The sequence below is a fragment of the Nomia melanderi genome, chromosome 12 (assembly GCF_051020985.1).
Source record: "Nomia melanderi isolate GNS246 chromosome 12, iyNomMela1, whole genome shotgun sequence".
In the NCBI taxonomy this organism is placed as follows: Eukaryota; Metazoa; Arthropoda; class Insecta; order Hymenoptera; family Halictidae; genus Nomia; species Nomia melanderi.
Window position 1 is genome coordinate 6254128 of NC_135010.1, and position 20315 is coordinate 6274442.

The window sequence follows — 20315 nt, forward strand, 5'->3', positions numbered from 1 at the left end:
GATGATATTTTTGTTAGATGATTTGTGTTCCTCAAATAAGGTAACTATTTTGAGCGCCAACATTATATGATTTAACTGACTTCAAAGAATATTATTTTTCCGCTTCTAATATTTATTATTTTGAATCATTTGAACCTTTGCTTATAAACTGTGAATGATTTATGTGGACTATATCAAATAAGCTATAAATATTTTAAGTACAGTTTAAAGAATTGAGAAGAAACGAGAATTCGTTTTTTATTTTAAATATCCTTTTTCTATATTTTTGACAAATTATCAAGAATTTAGTTAAAAACATATTCTGATTTAATAAAATATGTCTAAGTTAAGTTATTGTTTGCATTTTATTTTTAATGAAATAAAGACAATATTAATTTTGAAAGGATGAAAAATTGAAACATCAAAAATAACATTTACAAGAATTTCCTTTATTCCTTTCCACTACTACATAAACATATTATCCTATATTTACATTTAAGTAATATTTATTTAAGAATCTATGATTGCAATAATATATCTACTACATCATAAACTTCTACATTAACACGTATATTTCATAATGTTCTCTATTAAATAAATATACTTACATTTATCTATTTCTTTATTACTGTTTTCTCTCATTTTGTATACACATATATGTTTAACATTATGATTTTAACATTGAAATATATCTTAAGATATAAGCATTTGGTGAAAGGAAAAATAAAATATTTAATTTGGAATTAGGTACACCATGTAATTTACTAATAAACCATGTATCAATTAACTTTGTAAAACACACATAAAATTTCTATTGGAAATGTAATTTTAATCACACAAAAATACTACTACTTAGTTGTGCCACTTTGACATTTTTCTCTCTACAATTGTATAACATTTTCTTAGAAAATTCGCTTACTTCTATAAGCAATTGGCACAATTCAAACTAAGTCTATGGAATAACTTGTAACAAAATAATTTATAATAAAATCTTTTAAAATATATAATTACAATAAAACGTGCTATTACTGTAATGAATATTATAATCACTGTTCATCCTCAGTGATTGGTATAGAATATTAAAAACAATTGTAATAAGTTAAAATTACCTAAATAAAAAAGCTAAAAATACTACAGTAAAAAAATGATTACTGCATAAAACAATTACATTTCCATTTAACTTTTTTTCATTTTTGTTTGGAATTAAATTAAAAATATATGGAAGTTACTTTTTTTTGTCTTATTTTGCATTGAGAACTTGTTACAATCAAAACAGTATTCTATGTAACAATGTTCAGAAACATATGTTTGTAAAACATATAAGTACCATAAATTTATAAGTACCATAATTGTATGTATCAGAATACTTATTTTTTGTTAAACATTAATTATATTTTCTTAAAGAAGATGTTACATTAAAAGTGTCAATCTCAAAGTTAGTACCATAAAGATACACGAACATCGATACAAGACTAAAAATCATAAAATTCACTTAGTTCAGTTTTGTTGTACACATTAATTTATACACATTAATTATACATACGAAATGTGTAGGTTATAGAGACAAGCTAACGAAACTCTTTATATTACCGTTGTATAATTGATAATCTATAAAAAATATGGAGATTTGCTGATTCTTCAAATAAAACTATCTATTGTATGTTATATTCTGTTTAAAATTATACATACGAGATACATAACCCATGTGAAAGAGATTCGCTGCTAATACTATGGACCTTAAATGCATGATCAGAATTTTAAAATATACTGAGATCTGATTTAAGTAGATAATCCAGCTTTGGATAAATACTTATAAGAAATTTAGTTTCATTGAATGAATTTACTATTATGTTATAATGTATAGAAAAAGAAAACACGCACTTAAAAAGATCTGTAAGAAATTGGAAGTTTTTTTTTTATAACATACAGTATCTTTAACATTCTTTGGTTTAATTGATAGAAAAGAAATTCACAATTGAATTTCTATTATCATCACAGTTTAATAAACATTTTTTCTTGATAAAAAAAAATGGACTGTTTGTTGCGGAATGCAAAGAAACTGCAAATGTTGCACGACATATTTCTTAATCTTCTAATCATAAAATAAAATTTACTATCATAATTTCATACGAAATAGCGACTAATATTGTTAATGCAATTTGTACACTCATACATTGCACACAATATTTAGATAAATGTTAGAAATGACAATGGTTAGTCTTTTCTAACATCTTCTATTAATTAAAAGTAAATTCTTATAGTTAATCATTTCAATGGATGATGAAACATTAATACATATTCAATAAACCCCTGTTCTCTAGTGAATCCTTTAGTGTTTGGAATAACTGCAGCTGTTGCTCTGGTTTTAAGCTATATACCTGCATTAGATAGAGTAAAAATAAATATGAGAATATAACTTCAATATAATATGTATATATAGTGAATGAAAGTGTAGATAAATTGTTTATAAAGTTAGTAATTTAAAAATGTCACATTAACTAGATTATTTCACAAACTTTTTAACTTGTTTAATAAACAAGTTAACTTTTATTATTAGTTAGATATAATAAATTGTAAGTAGCAATACAAATTAAACTTCTACATAATTTTGCAGTAGACGCATTAATATTACACACCCTGTGTATATAATTTTAGTAAGAAGTTGCTTATTTTTTACCTGTTGTAGAAGTTTTTGAGGTGAAGCAGTTTGAATAAATGAAGATATATAGACGTTCACAAATGTTGCCATTAAATACTGACAATCGAATCTGTCCATTATTCCTCCATGACCAGGTATAATATCTCCAAAGTCCTGTCATTAATTAGATAAAACAAAACATATTACCATTTATAATAAAATTTGTATAGAAGATGGAAAATACCTTAATCTTGAATGCTCTCTTAAAACCACTGGCAAAGAATCCTCCGAATGGTCCAATTACAGAACTGAATACAGACATTGATAGTGAATGAAGTAAAAATGGATACAGTGTTACAGTAGATTTTCCACTAATCTAAAAAATATAAAGTAACATTTTTCTATAAATATTTTCATAAAATGTGAATAATATTTTTCACTTTTTAAATGTATTACCACTTTCCAAACAACTTGTAGACTGTTAGGCAAGGTATATTCTTGAGGTTGGAACAAACTGGATGGTTCACAATCTATAGTCATTCGTCCTAATGCTTCACTGTACTCGATAGGGCAGACGAAGTAACGGTACTGACACATAATGTATGATATCTAAAATATATTCTTCCTTATTTCTGTTTTATAAGAATGCAATTCTATAAAAATGTTTTTAACACATTCGCAACCACTGACGTGAATTCACATCGTTTTAAATGTAATAATTTTCAAATAATAGATCATTACAAAACTACTATTTCAAAACAAATGTTCGAATTTTTATCCCTGTTTTAACGTCAGAAATTAGCGGCAACTAGATTAAGATTTTCTTCATTCTTATCAGTAACGAGTATTAAAAAAACGAAAAATTTGTCGGCTGTGAATGTGTTAATATAATAAGAATATTACCACTAAACCAAGTATCACTGTTGAAATACCACCACCTATGAAACCTTCCCATGTCTTTTTCGGTGATAATTTAATTAAAGGTGTTTTACCGAAAAAGAAACCGAACATGTATGCCATCACATCATTTATTACTATCATACTAACTGGAACAATGAACCTAAACAAAACCAATGTATACTGTTAAAAAATAATTCCCAAGTAGTATCAATATATATAAATAAATGACTTACCATATTAAACCTTCAAAGATATTCTTAATTATAAGATAACTTTGCGTCACAACAATAAGTAGAGCGACATGTGTCCAAGCAAACAGAGAAAACTGTTTCATATAATATTTCTTTACAAGTGACAGTACAAACCATACGAAACCAACAATGTATAGACAAAATGAAATAAAACGATGATAGGTAACAAGTACACGTAAATATTCCTAAAATGACAAAAAAAAAATTTGTTATTAGAAATTCGAAAACATTTTTTAAAAATTAGAAACATAAAGAATTAAGAGAACTAAATTTTCTGATGTTTAACGGAGAAAACCAGAATTTCATATCTACAGATCTAATAGAAGCCATACAAAGTAGAACTGGAAGCCATATGAGCTATATAAAGATGATACCCAAAGGAGTTAATTGATTTTCTGTCAACCTCTCTTTCTCTCTCTACCTGTGTGCATGTGCGTGATGCCACACGCGCGTTCGTGTGTATACATAAAAATATATTTAACGATTTTATGTAATTAATATTTACAGGGTGAACCATGTAAGATGATCACCTTTATAATTTTAAATACAATTGGATTAATATCTTTTTTTCCATACATGATATAGTTTAAAATTTTCAAATTGCTGATTTAGTATTTTTTAAACTGTTTATTTAAATAAATTTTTAGTATTATCTTTAATTTATTTTAGATGTGATTCTACTGTTATACAGCTCTATCAAATATAAAATTACTTAATAGTACTTACTGTTCTGTTGATTACTACAGCAAAATAATCCATTAAATTTTCTCCATAAAAGAAATAATTGGAAGTAATTAAGAAATACCATGAGAGAGATCTGAACCATGGTAAGCCATGAATTCTATAGACTGCATATCCGATGTTAATGATTTCTTGAAAACATTTTACTTGTACAACCAGTGTCTATCAAAACATAGAAATATATGTAATATCTTATAAATCTGAACTTAAACTTGTAAAATTGAAATTAATATGAAAACTTACTGTAGCCATCAGTGCTAATGGTCCAATGTAAATAATACCACAAAATCCAGCAATCATAAATAATGTAAAAATACTTCTAATAACCCAGTTTTTCCAGCTAAAAAGAGTTTTATAACTTTTTATATGTAAAAACATATGTTACCACAATGAATGTATGTGCTTATTTTTATGTAAATAATCAAAGTAGTTAATTTAAGAATTTTACCGATCGGGTAAGCCAGAAAGTGCTGAATCTAAAATGTGAGGAGTATGATCGGTTCCTTGCGGTAGAGTCTTAGCCAGCTCATCCACCTCCAATTTCGCGTCATCCTCGGATTCCACATCTTCCTTCTGTACAATATAACGTAAAAATCATTTAATAGTAATAATGTATTAGACATAGTCTAGAAGAATTTATTTTGTTTTTTAAAATTAAAATTAAAAGTGAATAGAATAACAATTTGTTTAAAATATTACATTCACAAAAATAATAATAATTCCTTATTTATTCGTAATAAAAACTTATGAAGAAGCTTTATGTTTATTAGTGTTTTAATACAGTGCATAAAAACAACATTATGGAAAATTATGCATATATTCATTTTGATACCTTAGTATAGAAAACATGAAACAGAAATTGAAGTTTATTTTCTCTGTTAATCACTTTATCAGATTAAAAATAAGAAAAATTAATTCCAATGATAATATTACATTTAAAATAACTGTGTATGTACATTCATTAAATATGATAATAAAGTTAATTTTTTTTATTTACTATTTATAGTTGTAAATATCTTTATTATAAACAAAATAATAGTGTTGAATAAAAATTATATATATAAATTTTTAAGTTTAGAAATTCTTCTGAATTTCTATTATATAAATAAATACATCTTTGACTTAGAATAGCAACTATCTTGTATAAAAAGTACTAATAAATTTATTTATATAGGAATAATACTATACAAAATTTAATTTAAAATAGTGTCGTGCAATATGTATTTATATGCTATAACATGTCACAGTGTGCTACGGCTGTATTATAAAAATAATATTAGTGACAGAGTGTTTGTCGTTGTAATGATTTAGCATTAGTAACTGTCACAGCCGTCATTCATTCCGCTTAATATGTTTATACATAGAAGACAAAGGTCAACTCGTAGTTAATCACGGTTAATGATACTGGGAAAAAGAAACAGACGAATAAAAAACTTCTCACACGGCTGAACGAAGACTTGTAAAATAGGAAAAGGCCATTTACCTGATCGTCATTGACAACTATTCTCTTCCGAATTTCCGTCATTTTTCACTCGGTGAATGATTTACGGCACTTGTATTCGTATGAAAAACTTAAAATAAAAAATAACACAGTGACCACTGATTTATATGGCTCATCTGCATATTTACATGTTTAAATAATTAATTGAATGGAGCAAACATGACAAACAGCTATCATCTTTGCGCAAGGCAAACTGACAGCTTAGCGCAGGGAATAATCATCGTCGATGTTCGGTTTGTTTCGAGCTTCCTCGGAAAATCAATGATAAAAAATGACTGACAAGTGAATGAAAGCTAAGGACTCGTTCTCAATATACTTCATCAAGCGCTATTCACAGTGCATATTAATCGATGCAATTACATCTTTACATCGTTACATCTTTAATACCGACATTAATGTCGTATTAATGTAATTAAAAAATTACATGTGTCCTATGTTCTATATATTTGAATGTGACATAAATATAGATTTTTGCAATTATATAGCAAAGGTGTCTAAATCGCGGGTACTCTAGTGACACTCCCCTCACGAAAAGTTACCCTCTCCATACCTACTTTTACCTGTAATTGAATACTCATAGAATTGCTTACATACACAGTTTCAGCAACTCCTTGAGTAAAAATAGTGGGAGAGCGCTGTTTCTGAGTTAATAGGGTGAGGGGAGTAGACACTTCTGTTATATAGTACTGAAATTTATTTTATATTTACTGCTCTCTGCTATATTATAAATTTATTCAATTTTATTTGCAAAAAATTTGAATGTTGACCATTATATTTATACATTGAAAAAGAATATGTCGATTGAAGGTACGTGAAATACCGCCTTTACCATATGAAACGCAAGGTGGTTTTCTTGCTAGATTAAAATACACACAGCTTTTGACAATGTTTCGTTTGTTGTGTATACTAAACATAACAATTAAAGCATATCGATAGAACACGAAAATACTTTATAAAATTATTAAAAGTGTTTTCCAATTGAAACTAAAATCAAATTATTAAGATTCGATAGAGGTAAATCCTGCAGTAAAGAAAACATTTGAGAAATTGAATATGACATTGCCTGGTATTGGAGTTTTTGGTACTGGAAGTATTGTTAGGATTATTATTCCATTTCTGAGGGAAAAGGGCTTCCGAATTGAAGCCATTTGGGGACGTACACTAGCAGAAGTATCAGAAGTTGCAACCGATCTAGAAATACCATTTCATACCAGTCGAATAGATGATGTATTGCTCAGGAAAGATGTTGACTTAATTTTTATTATGTGCTCTCCCAGCTTGCATGCACAAATAGCGGTGAAAGCTTTAGGAATAGGGAAGCATGTTGTGTGTGATAAACCTGCTGGATTAAGTCAAAGTGAAGCATTAAAAATGGTACGAGCTGCACAATATTATCCTTCTTTAATAAGTATTGTCAATCACAGTTTAAGATTTCTACCAGCATTTGTTGATATGAAAAGAGCTTTAGAGGAAGGGTATTTAGGTGGCCTTGTGACTGTGGTAGAAGTCAGAGTACACATGGGCAGTTTGTTGCATAATGGTTTGTATATTAAAACATTATCTTTGTCAGAAATATTTCAGGTTTTTCCATATATAACTTTATACATTTGTATAGGATACGATTGGTTGTGCGACGATACAATGGGAGGAGGAATCTTAGCATTAGTAGGAAGTCATGTAATAGATTTAATTTTCCACTTGACCGGTCAATACGCCTCAAAAGTGCATGCAGTAGTGCGTACTTTTACCCAAACTACAAAACATATAAATGGAATAAGGCATGTTACATCGCCAGACTTTTGTAGTTTTCAAATGGAATTGAGTGGTGGTACTTTAGTAACAGTAACCTTAAGCAATCATTTACAAGGCCAACTTTCTCAAGAAGTATTAATATGTGGAGGTGGTAATCATCTTCTCGCACGCGGTGGAGATTTATATGGTTATCGTAATGGGCAAGAAGAAATGTTATATCGTGATACAGATGACTTGCAAGATATATCTTTCCCTATTACCGACTCCATACCTCGGCCATATGTCAAAGGATTAAGAAATATGATCTCTGCATTGAGACAAGCTTTTCAATCTGTTGAAGATAAAAAAGGTTGGATAAAGGAACCAGTATTCTCTGCATCAACTTTTGAAGATGGTTTATATGTTCAAGCAGTTATCGATGCACTGCGACAAAGTAACAAACGACGAGAATGGGTAAAAGTTAATATTCTAACAGAAGAGCCAGACCCAAATCCTTTGTTGAGCGCAGCTGTTAGAGCTACAGCAATTTCTATATAAAGTAAATATTGTACAAAGACTGGTTTAAAATTTTATGAATATGTTTAGTGTTATCGAAAAATGTGCTAAAAGAGAAATAGTAATTGTTAACTAAAACTTTTATTAAAATGGGTAACTCTAAACATGAATTAGCACGTATTATTAAATTTAAATTTTAACTTTAACTAATTATTTATTTCAACGGATACACTAAAAGTATGCAAATTACATTGTATATATGTGCATAAATATGTATTATATTTAACAAGTTTTGTAATATGTTTAGATTCATGTAGGATATAATATTTACACTAGTAAAACACTGACATTTATTAACAAAATGACACATAAGACATCATAAAAATATTTATATATTAATAAATTATTTATGTTTTAGTATGAGAAATATGAAAAAAGATGTGTTACTGTAAATAAAATTTTTTTATATTTATATTTCATGTTATCTCATTAATCCATTATTATTAATTTATTGCATATTGGTTTTCACGTATGGTTTGTACGAATAAAAATTATATTTAACAAATTAAATAAAGCAACACACGAGTAAAAATAAAATAAAGTTGTAATTATTCAATAAAATGTAGAATAGTATAGAATTTTTGTGCTCCAGGGAAAGGAATTTAATTAAAAAGATCTCTCGTTTTACGCATAATAAAATCAAAAGATGAAGTTTATACTCATGAAACGCAGGACGAATGTATCTAAAGTATATGTTGATGAAAATGTTTATCTGAAAAAATAAAGAATTCATTGTTGAAAGAATTAGTATCATTTCAAGCTTTAATATGACGTGTATACTCGTTAAACGTAATTAACTTATAAAATTAATACAGTCAATTGGCCTATCATGATCTTTTTACAGAAAATACTGTAATAAGGATAGTTATAGTTGCCCAGGTTTCACCATGTGGATGTTGCTGCAAGGAGACTCTTGGAGGTGGATGGAAATTAAATTCCATCGACCTCCTTTTCCACTTTTAAAGCTTATTATTAATGCACTTAGAACTATCGCATTTAATATTAATCCCTCGGCAGCCATCTTCTTTCTTGAGTCTATAGTGAAATACAATACTAACATATTTGTAAAATGATTATAAGGTAATTGTAAATGAGCTGTAGCAATATTAAATAGAAATTGCATTAAGAATAAATGAATAATGTGTCAATGTTAAAATAAAATTAGATTCAAATTAGATTAGAATTAGAGTTGAAATAAGTGAATGTAAATTAGAAGATGAAGAAGTGTTTATGTAGTAACATGTTTTGTTACCTGAAATAACAATAATTAAAATGCGATTGATTATCAATGAAAATGAAGTTAAAGCAAATGAATCTAAGATTAGAGAAAATTAAAATTACGAGATCCTATAAAATTGTACTCAAATTAAAATAAATAAAGTTAAAAAGGAAAGGGACTTTCCTTGCGTTGTGTTGCATGTTAAACTAGTTGTTTCTATCTTCAACCTCGACAAAATGCCATCTTTTGATCCCTTTAGTCCACTTTAAACCAAAAACTGTCTTATTCGATTAGTAGATGAATATAATTTAAGAAATGAAACCTTAAACTTGCTCGATAGCTAACAGTCAATGACTTGGAAAAAGTCATCGACCTTTCGACAGTGCAATTCAGCAATTTCGAACGTTTTACCTAATCACGCCTGGTATCGATCTCGACCGCGGTATCTTATAACTTTGAATCGGTTTTTCAAGTTCTTCCGGTAACTGACCGTCGTGCAAAAACGATGGCCAACACTATTTACCTAAAGCTATATTTAAAAATTTTGCAAAAGACATATTCTCATAAGCACACATCATACACCTGGGTGCGAAAAAACCTAACGCCTAGGGAGGACATTCATACTCTAGTTTATCAATTCCTGAAATCGACTAGCAATGGCTAACGATCTTTGAAACAAGTATTTTATTTAATACGAACGATTCATTGAAATTGATATAATTTTACTGTCATTTATTTCATTTGGTAACATAATGGACGACAAAAATATTATAATCTGTTAATATTCGTACTCTACTGAATAAGGAAATAAGGAAAAGTATGTACATATTCCATTAATAATTTATTAGAAATATGATATAAAGTAACTGGAATATACACATGTAAAGTGTATTTATTTGGATTTCGATATTCCGACGCATTTACACTTCCTAACCACATACACACACGCATAAGTGGATAATACGTCGTGCATAATGCGTTAACCATTACCAATCGCTTACATGTTTAAATAATAACAATTTCACATGCCCATTGCTCTTGATCTCCCAAGTAGCACATAGCGCGTAAGAGAGATCAAGCAATGAACATGGGAACAATATATTGAAAATCCTAGCTATAAAATGATCTTAGTTTCTGATTTTTCTAACGGACTATTCTAAATATTTAATAAATTCTGAAAAACGATCAAGTAATCTCTTCGCTAAAGCAACTGTTTTTAATGCCAAAAAAATGTATTACAAAGTAGTTGCTTCGACTCGGAGATCTACCCGTAGCGAAATTTTTTCTTGTACGTGATATTTAATATCATGCTCGATTAGATGAACCAACGTAAATAATTAATTATCTTAATCAATTGTATTTTAATTGAACTTTGAAAATCGGAAACTAGAGTGAATCTATTGATACAATTAATGTATCCTATGTTATGTTATATAATACATCCTATGATACCACTATGTTCTCGGTCATATTATCTCAATATTCAATCTTAAAGGTTGTATTATATTTCTTACGAAACCACAAAATAAAGTTACTCTGCCCGTAATTTGATAAAAAGTCAAAGCATTGTTACTAGTATTTACAGTTAACGTTAAACGCGACGTACAAGAAAACCCTATCCTATCTAACAAATAAACCAAAAAATGCTACTACTCTCGGGTATGTCTCTCAAGGTATATCCGAGGCCACTGTACTCACAAAATCAATCCTTTGAACTTGGAAGTTTCTCACTAGAAATGTTTAACATTTTTTGACGAGGTGAAGACGACATTCCTTGAAACTAACTCGAAGGGAAATCACAGGTATATTGAGGAACAAAGCTATTTTATTCTAATATTTTACGTATCCAGGCATTATACAAATATCAGATCTTATAATGTTGAACTTTGTATAATGCCTGGATACGTAAAATATTAGAATAAAATAGCTTTGTTCCTCAATGTACTTATGATTTCCTATAAAACTATAAAATCTGATATTTAGTTTCACCGCGTCAAATCAAATGGTGACTGAGAGTCGCCTTCCAAGTGTAAAGGGTTAAAAACTACTAAAATGGTACCACCAGTTACCGGTGTCGATACGGACCTTTTGTCCTACGACATGATCGGTGGCCGTAGTGAAGAAAAAGTATGCGATTCACCGATCGCTGTTCGCAATCGGTACATGTAGCTTAAGTTCCGCCGAGGACCACTAGTTAGTACTGGTCAGTACTAGTTAGTATAGATCTGGATTGATATCAACTGGTCAGTAGTATTCAGTAGTAGTCAGTAGTAGTCAGAGCTGGAGGTAGGAGCAGGCCACTGATTGTCAGAGAGGTTTAGAAAAGACCAGGAAGGTCCAGGCGATTTCAAGAGCGGTTACTAGTCCGCGACGAAGGACCTCGGTCCTTACAGTTCAAGAGTTCACGACAAACTGAGCTTTGTGCTGTCGAGACTGTTTCATTCTAGGCAAAAGTTGTCGATGTTAACACGTTAAGTGCCCAGCTTGGTTTGCTTGGCGTTCCGTTCAGGCCCAGACGCGGCCGTCACCGCTGACGGACGAGCCGAAACATCGGCTTGAGGACCGGAGTTTTCTCAATGTTATAATAATAATTTCCGAATATTAGGTTCAAAGATGGCAAAGAATTTAACACAAAAAGTTAGCACCTTCTGCAATGAATGTAAAAGCAAACCACACCTCTGTTTACTTTGTTTTAATAAACTACATTAACTTTTTTTAAATATTATATTCTTTTTTTTCAAGCCTTGACTGAACGAAAACCGATGTCGCCTAAGCAAAATATTTAGTCTCACATCAGTGCGTAGGGACCGACACGCGCGGTCGTGTAATATGAACGGAAAGTCTGACGCCGGTCCCTAGGGACCGGCGTGGCGTTTAACGTGTTAATTGCCGATGTTAGTCGCGACATCCTTGACCTCGTCATCGAAAATAATGCCTTGTTTAACACGTTGACTACCACGGTAGTCACCGATGATTGGAGCTTCCAAATTACTTGAAAACAATTGTAACTTGTCGGACAACTGATGTCGAATGACAATGTTCAATAACGTACATAAATAGATAATAATGTAACCTAATTATCGCAATGCCAAAAAAGAAGTGACTGCTCCTTTCTATTTTCGCTATAAAAGAAAAACGATACATAAAACTCTGAAGTTTTTCGTGGTAGTCAACGTATTAACCGTTTGCACTCGATGATATTGTAGGAATCATGTGTTCCCGATGATAAGGTATCTCCATCTCCTGTGAAATGTGCAAACTTTGTTGTTTAACAGTTTGAGCAATCTGCCATGGTTGACGCTACAGTCATTTTGCGTAGAATTCGTACATTGGTAACATTTGTAACATTCTTTTTCTACTCGTTTGAGTGTTTTGTCACGGATGTCGCCACCAGTCAAAACCGTAGATTTTCAGAAATAATTTTTGCCGCAATATGCATTATATGGTATGCACAGAATAGCAAGAATTATTTGGTGTATTGGAAAGACTATGTATTATACTGAAATAAAAAAGAAATTTCCCACGACGGATGATCGATGTTTCCTTTCTTGGGTTTAAGGTTAACTTAAAAGTGACTTAGTTTATTTTAAACTATATATTTTAAGAAAGAAAGAAAGAAAGAATTAAGAGAGAGGTCCTTGATTCGAAAATGAGAGAGAGGTCCTTGATTCGAAAATGAGAGAGAAGTCTCTAATTAAAAAAGAAGAGAATGACCTAACTAAGACCTTTGCATTACGTGATGGTAAAGGCGTTTTCAGTTGTTTGATGACCGCTTTTAAAAAAAATTATAAAATGTTATAAATTTGGGATTCTGTGTAATATAAGGAACATATTGAATTGCAAAATATAACATTAAATTAATAACATTAAAATTATTCCATTAATACGTAGATATTTCAAATTTTCTGATTTCTCAAGTTTTCAATTTTATCGTTAGATGTCACCACAATTCATTTTCAACATGCAACTTATCGCATTAAATACTTAACGATTGTGTAATTTCCATTTCATTTTATTCTTTAATTATTTGTAGGAAAATTCAATAAATAATTTTCAGTGTTTGGTATATATTTTTTTTATTAGATTTTAATATTTTTCTAGTTTCACGTGATAATAATGACGGATCATTTGTTATCCATAAGATACATTTTATTTTTAATTAAGATATATATTCTTTTTGTACTTAGGTTCTATATTAATTATTTTATAATTCATTAAATGTGCAAGTATTCAAGAGATTCTAGTCAAGAATTTTATGTTAATAAAGAAAATTGTCAGTACTTGTTAGGATAGATAATTTACAGTTTCTCTAATGTATTATCAATAATTAAAATTGATTAACAAATTAATAACCTCTAATACAAAGCTGAATATCTATTAAACAAAATCGCCCTAGGGAATTGTATTAAACATTCTGAAATTTATAAAATATATAATTAATAATTATTTCATTACATAATCTATGTGCATTTCCCCTAGAGCACAATTAAATTAACATTCGCAATTCCTCAAAGACTATTGTATTACCATCGTATCATTACACATAATTCAAAAAGTTCAATATATAGACATAACCTTAAATTAAAAACGAGCGATCCAAAAAAGCGTTAACCGTCGACATAAAGTTACACTTCTTATCAATGAATCTAGTTTCATTGTTACCCGTACGTAATAAATCAATGTAAAAAAAAAATGGTGAAAATAATGCCTAGTAAGGTGCTCGCCGACAATTCACGCGTTCTGCGCATACCGTTCGCAGCGGCGCGCACGCGCAAATTTTCTACAGATTCAAAATTGATATCGAGCTATCGGTGCGCGAAAAGAGGAAAGCGAGCGTCATAGGTAGAGGTCAAGTTTTCATCACACGCGCGATAGACAGGGTAGCTTTACAGTAATTCCTGACGCAGGCGCATATCTGGCTGTAGTCCAAACAATACCTCTGTCTGCGACAGCGGAGCAGCTATAATAGTAGTACAATTCGTATCGTCATCGCTACCGGATACACGATCGGCGATGTTACCAGCCGCAATCTGTCGTCATCACTGCCGCTTCGAACGACTCGAATGTCTGAGATAAAACCGTCGTTCACGAGTTTTCTGGTTCGACGTCGAGTCGTCCACGCATCGAACTGTGCCGTATCCGATTAAAAAGTTGCTTCGGTCACGAGTCTTCTCATCCGGGAGAACGGGGAACCATGAGACGAGTTCTTCTCTCGCGTTGCATCTGAACCCAACGACCATGCTACATTGTCCATCTCCCAATCGATAGACGCGTGAACGTCGATTGCAGCGCTTGGTGTGGAACAAGTGGTAGTACGGTGCCCTCGTCACTGTTCGTCACCGATCGTCACTATTCGTCACGGTGCATTATTCGTCGCGGTAGCCACGACAAGATGCGGTGCTACATCGTGGTGCACAACGTCTTGTCTTCTCGGGCAAATGGTGACCGTGCATAAAGCAGAGGTAAGTCGCTAAGAAAAAAATTGCGTGTGGCCGTTGGTGCGTTTCTACTTGGCTTACATCTATTTCCGTATAGTAGCCTGCTTCGTTATAGCACGGTGCCGGCACGCGTCAAATACTGTCCCCGAATAACGCGCGTACAGACCCAGATAAGTTGAACCACTCAGCTGCTCGCTCTTGAATCTGTCAGAAATACACGGGTCCGCGGTTTCTTCGGAGCCTCGCAGAGAGAAGTGTCGTTTGTCCGTTACGGCGCTACGTTTAAACGATTTACGTTGAAGCGTGACTGCGATCGACGATTCGAAAAATTCGACGTTCCGTGGTCAGTGATTGTTTACAACACCGAGATACAAATTATTGGTTATACAAATTTCGTCACTGGCTAGCATATTCGACCGTCATAAAAAATCAAGAACTACAATGTTTTAGTATCAACGAGTCATATTCTTAAATTAGTTAGAGTATACAGTTTTTAATGTCAATGATAAAACATTCAAAACGCGACAACAGTGTTGTTCATATATGAAGGGACGTTGATAGAAAAGGACAGTCGTCAAGTATCAGTTTTTCAGTTTGTTACTTCAAGGTATTCCAAAAAGCTACGAAAACGTAAGGAAGCAAGATGGGTATATCAATATATACATTTTATATCCAGAACAAAAAGTGGCAGGTAAATTAGTCTTTTCGTCTACGTCCGTAAATAGTCGTGCCGTACTACTGCCTGGTAAGGCTCACCATCCATCTTTACTACTGTTGTTCGCGATGGCACGAACCGAGCAAATGGTCCGACGGACGTGTCCCGTTGGGTTTCGTAACGGTTCGTCCGTCGTGTTTTTCCGAATCGACGGTAGAAATTCGCGGCGCGGACAGGAGATCCGTCGTCCCGGGACAACGTTATTAAAAGCGAGGAACTCGGTACAGGCGGGTATATCTTACGACACATTGCAAATATTTTCGCTAGCCATAGAGCATCGCATTGACGCTTAGCCAAGATCCAGACCCTGGTGCAGCGAGACAATGCTCGGACAACAAGCATCTAAATAATACACGTACCGAAGTATGCACGCGTCCCGTGTATCCCGTCGAGAGATTACCGTTGCCAACATAACCTATCGAGGCGGGCGGCGATCGAAACAGGCCCGAACAATAACCAGGGATAATAACTCAATCGATAACGAGACCATCGAACATTACGAGCACGAGGTAACCCCGGGACCATAGGGGCAGAGAGGAGAGAGGGCTCGATCTGGAATTATGCCACGGATAAATGCCACGCGGTGACATTTAAGCGATAACTCTTCGAAATATCACGTCAATGGGAAGTTAACGTTTGGCAGCCCCCTTGCCGTGCACAATGGAGCCTTTCACGAAATCTGCAATCCCGCGGATGGATCGTTACGCGTCGTTGGATCGCGTCTGAAGTCGCAGTTTCTCGGACGAGTGTTCGAGCGCGCTACGAAAAATGTACCGTTTCGAAAAACTGACGCGCAAATCTCGTGTTATTGGACAGATGACATTCGGTTTTGTCAATTTATTATTTCCATATCGGCATCTAGGTGTATCGCTGCGTACGCGATTTCCCGAACGCTGCCCAGTTTTCTCGTCGAGAATTCCGAGGGTAACACAAAACGGTCACACGAAGATCGGAACGTTCCGGTTCGCGCAGTTGTTTCCGCCCACGCGGATCGATCTGCGCATAGTAGATACTGAACCGTACGCGAGCACGGGCCTCCAGTACGGTGACGAAAAGTACGCGGAGAATCGCGCTCGTGGGTTTCTAACGTTTGCTGTTATTTCACGGGGACGACATGTGACCGAACCGTATTTTGCGACACGCTGACTGGCTGGGTCACCGTGGCCAGAACGAGATCGATCCTCGTCCCGTCTCGCTCGTCACTCTCCTCGCAGGAGCGGACTCTCGTTCACTCATCGATAGAGAGCTATCCAGATGTGCTACCGCGTGCGTTTACTTCGTTATCGGTATGTACGAGTACACTTAGATCGGGGAACGTGAACTTGACGTATTGGAGGGACGAACAGGTGCCTAATGGCATCCGCGGAATCCATATCAGCGATTATTCGTTTCGTGATTATTGCGAGGCTTGTTTTATTTACGACGATTAAAGGGCTGAATCGAATAGGAAGTAATGGCGTTTAGGTTAACGAGCATGACACGAGTTACTTTAAACACTAGCGGAATTTGTTTTGGTACTGTTCCATTCTTGCGCACCGTTCTAATTGTATTAACGTGATAAATTTCTTTTTTTGTCGTTAGAAATTGGACACTGATGGTTTTATTAATAATAGTTGAAAATAAATCCACTGTGTACATGTGAAGAGAATAATATCTGAAACGGTGCGCTGGAATTATATTTTTTTCGCTGTGACCTAACCTAATTTCATTATTGTATGTAACGTTTTACATTGCGTTTCGGTATGCGATTAAAGTAATCGAAATTCGTTTGGTATACGATTGTTTCATTTTTGGAAAGCTTCGTACGGAGGAAGAATAGAAGATTGTAGTATGTTGTTTGTACTGGAAAAAACGAATGTAATAAAAGGCATGTGAAAAAGTTGAAGATTCTGAGAAATTTTTTTATTGTTACTTTTATTCAGCGATAATAATAATTGATACTGCTCTATAAACGACGGGTTGAATTGAAGGTAAAGAGCGTCAATCCCTCGAAAGTTAACATGTATAACATACAGGTCCTCGATTTATAGCGCAATAATGATTATTGTTATTTATGTTCTGCATCCCGACTAGATAATGCGACGCTTGAACAATAAACACATATTTTCTCTTTTGTTACATAATGTTCCTACAAAGTGAAGCAGATTTAGAATTCTTGTGTTGCATCAAGAAACTGTATCACATCTTTCATTGTAAATTTATAATAACCCCCCAAGAGAAATATCGTGAATCTGAAGAATTCTTACTAGAATATTTTTTTCATTTCATAGGATAATATGAAAATACATTTACGATGTTTAAACTAATTTTATCATTTTTCTTGGATGTTCTAGAATGATTTTCAAGTGATGCACGCTAAACGCGGATTATTTTAGCACGAGTGTGTTCCATTTATTAGGACGGACATAGAGAGGATAAAATTGTGTAACGTTGCTGGTCGATACTTTAGGGTGATTTTAATCACAAGGACGATGCTCCTCGTCCCTTAGTTTGATTGATAACTCCTCGCCATTTAGGGTACATTTAGTCGATTCAGGGTATTATTTTCAGAACCGCGTTTCAAGGTTACCACAGAGGCAATCGTCTATTTCGTGACTAAAATAACTTCACAAAAATAGGACCATTGTATGTTATCAATATGAACGGAGCATTTCGGTACTTTTGTTGTTTTCATCTAGACTCTTGCGTTAATAAATTTCGTGTATCAATTTCAATCTGAAGTATCAATTCTGATTCCAAAAGTATCGTTTATCTCTCTCTCTCTCTCTCTCTCTCTCTCTCTCTCTCTCTCTCTCTCTCTCTATATATATATATATATATATATATATATATATATATATATATATATATATATATATATATATATATATATATATATATATATGATTCTATCATTTACGTTAAATTTCATAAAGAATGTTTAGGGGTATATTTTTATTATACATTGGAGTACGAAATGAGAAAAGCAAGTAAGTGTATATTATCGTTGCAAAATGTGACTTAATGAATCGATACATTTATTTATCTATACAACATATATTATATATTAATATATCTATTAACAGATATATCAATATATTTTAAGATTAACAAATATGAAGAATAAACTTGAAACAATTAAATTTTGACATTAAGTTCGCGTTTATATTTAATGTAAATACTGTTTAATTAATGAAACAGCCATGGTTTAGTGGTACGAAATTTCGTTTAAGAATAGTGATCTTTGAACTTGGAAGAAGGAAATAGTTGCCTAACAGGGGAAACTGGGTCAGTTCCAATGAGTCAAGTGTGCCGCGCCGCCGTAGTTTCTTTTCCTCTTTCGTACACAACAATATACAGTATCCGGTAAATTGGGGCGCGATCCGTGAAAAATTGATACCACGGGAGAACGAACGAATAAAAAATGCACAATAGATTTTCCAAAGTCGTCGTATAACCGCCATGAAAAATACATCGGGCACGACTGTGTATTTCATTTCGGTTTTCCGTGTTGAATCACTCTTTGATTTATGTAAGGTTATTTGGCTTTTATTTAACAGTTACGTGGCGCCTTGTTTATATCTTTGACTCTGTTTTACGCAAGCTTCTAATTTGTTATAAGGATGCATAAAATAAAGTGGTAAACCTGCCTTGGCTCTTAGAGCAATTAAAAAGGTTCACAAAATAAATTTTCCATCGATAATCTCAAACATTCCCACAACCCATCGGGGGTTGTAATATTATTTACTTTCGCTACTAAGCTCGTGTAACATTTTACTATCAACAATTCGGAGGAAACACAAAAGACTGTTCCACTTCACTGTAAGTGGAAATTTACTTTGAAGATGATAAATTGGCAATAGAAAAACAGTTTTTTTGCTTTGATCCGAGAACAATGAACAGCATTAATTTTGAATTTTATTTTGAATTTTATTATTATTATTATTTTCTCCCGGAAACTTTTAGAGCAACGTATATCAAATTCTCAGTTTAGAAATTAATCGATAATTAGTTCATTCGCTTTCTAACAAGATCATTATTTCGTCAATTAAATAATCCGTTCTCGCGGATGAAATGCATAGATGTTAACACGTTGACCGCCACGGTCATCGATTACCAAGGCATCCAAATTACTTGAAAATAATTATAAGAAGAAAATTGATATATTTAGTTACGTAGCTAAATAATAGTATAACTTAACAACTATGATACCAAACCACTAATAACTAATTCTAATACCATTTACGCCTTTGTTATAATACGACAAGTAATGTTACGTCAAACGCTCCAAATTCTCATGGCGGTCAACGTGTTAACCCCTTGATTTACAATAACGTGTGAGACTCACGATGAATATTTTAAATAGAATTTAACAAACATAAATATTACTTAATTACTTTGAATTATAATTGGATATTATTCTTCTGTTACCAATGATTATATTGTAAGGCAAACGTGGACATAGAAAATGCATAGAATTTTTCTCTTTTTCAATAATTATTAGTGATGAGGTTGTTGTATCGATCACAGTTGGAAAATAAATCATAGTGCAAGGGGTTAACCTGTGCGTCCGTTCGTCGGGAATAAGGATTGCGTGAAAATGCAAAAGGGTTTCCCCGCGTTCTCTTATCGAACATGGCTAATGGT

General features: G+C 32.6%; 2 protein-coding genes across 2 annotated transcripts; one reads left to right on the forward strand and one right to left on the reverse strand.

Annotated features, from left to right (window-relative positions):
- Window positions 1-407: 407 nt before the first annotated feature.
- On the reverse strand, window positions 408-6260 carry Cds (CDP-diacylglycerol synthase). The gene is made up of 10 exons (XM_031974663.2): window positions 5993-6260; window positions 4958-5082; window positions 4753-4849; window positions 4495-4671; window positions 3751-3953; window positions 3521-3677; window positions 3074-3226; window positions 2862-2993; window positions 2657-2791; window positions 408-2357 (listed from the first exon to the last, which is right to left on the reverse strand). Exons 1-10 carry the CDS (start codon window positions 6032-6034, stop codon window positions 2268-2270), a joined length of 1311 nt encoding a protein of 436 aa, XP_031830523.1. The 5' UTR covers window positions 6035-6260; the 3' UTR covers window positions 408-2267.
- Window positions 6261-6613: 353 nt separating this feature from the next.
- Window positions 6614-9663, forward strand: LOC116426184 (glucose-fructose oxidoreductase domain-containing protein 1). The gene is made up of 2 exons (XM_031974796.2): window positions 6614-7550; window positions 7626-9663. Exons 1-2 carry the CDS (start codon window positions 7064-7066, stop codon window positions 8297-8299), a joined length of 1161 nt encoding a protein of 386 aa, XP_031830656.1. The 5' UTR covers window positions 6614-7063; the 3' UTR covers window positions 8300-9663.
- Window positions 9664-20315: the final 10652 nt, after the last annotated feature.

What these genes read in the sequence shown, in the direction of transcription:
- Cds (XM_031974663.2), bottom strand. Translation starts at nt 6,034, where the DNA reads ATGACGGAAATTCGGAAGAGAATAGTTGTCAATGACGATCAG. An exon ending in ATCTTTGAAGGTTTAATATG is followed by an intron (nt 3,678 to 3,750) that starts GTAAGTCATTTA and finishes GGTTTTGTTTAG; the next exon opens with GTTCATTGTTCCAGTTAGTA. An exon ending in CTCAAAAACTTCTACAACAG is followed by an intron (nt 2,358 to 2,656) that starts GTAAAAAATAAG and finishes TATCTAATGCAG; the next exon opens with GTATATAGCTTAAAACCAGA.
- LOC116426184 (XM_031974796.2), top strand. Translation starts at nt 7,064, where the DNA reads ATGACATTGCCTGGTATTGGAGTTTTTGGTACTGGAAGTATTGTTAGG. An exon ending in GGGCAGTTTGTTGCATAATG is followed by an intron (nt 7,551 to 7,625) that starts GTTTGTATATTA and finishes ACATTTGTATAG; the next exon opens with GATACGATTGGTTGTGCGAC.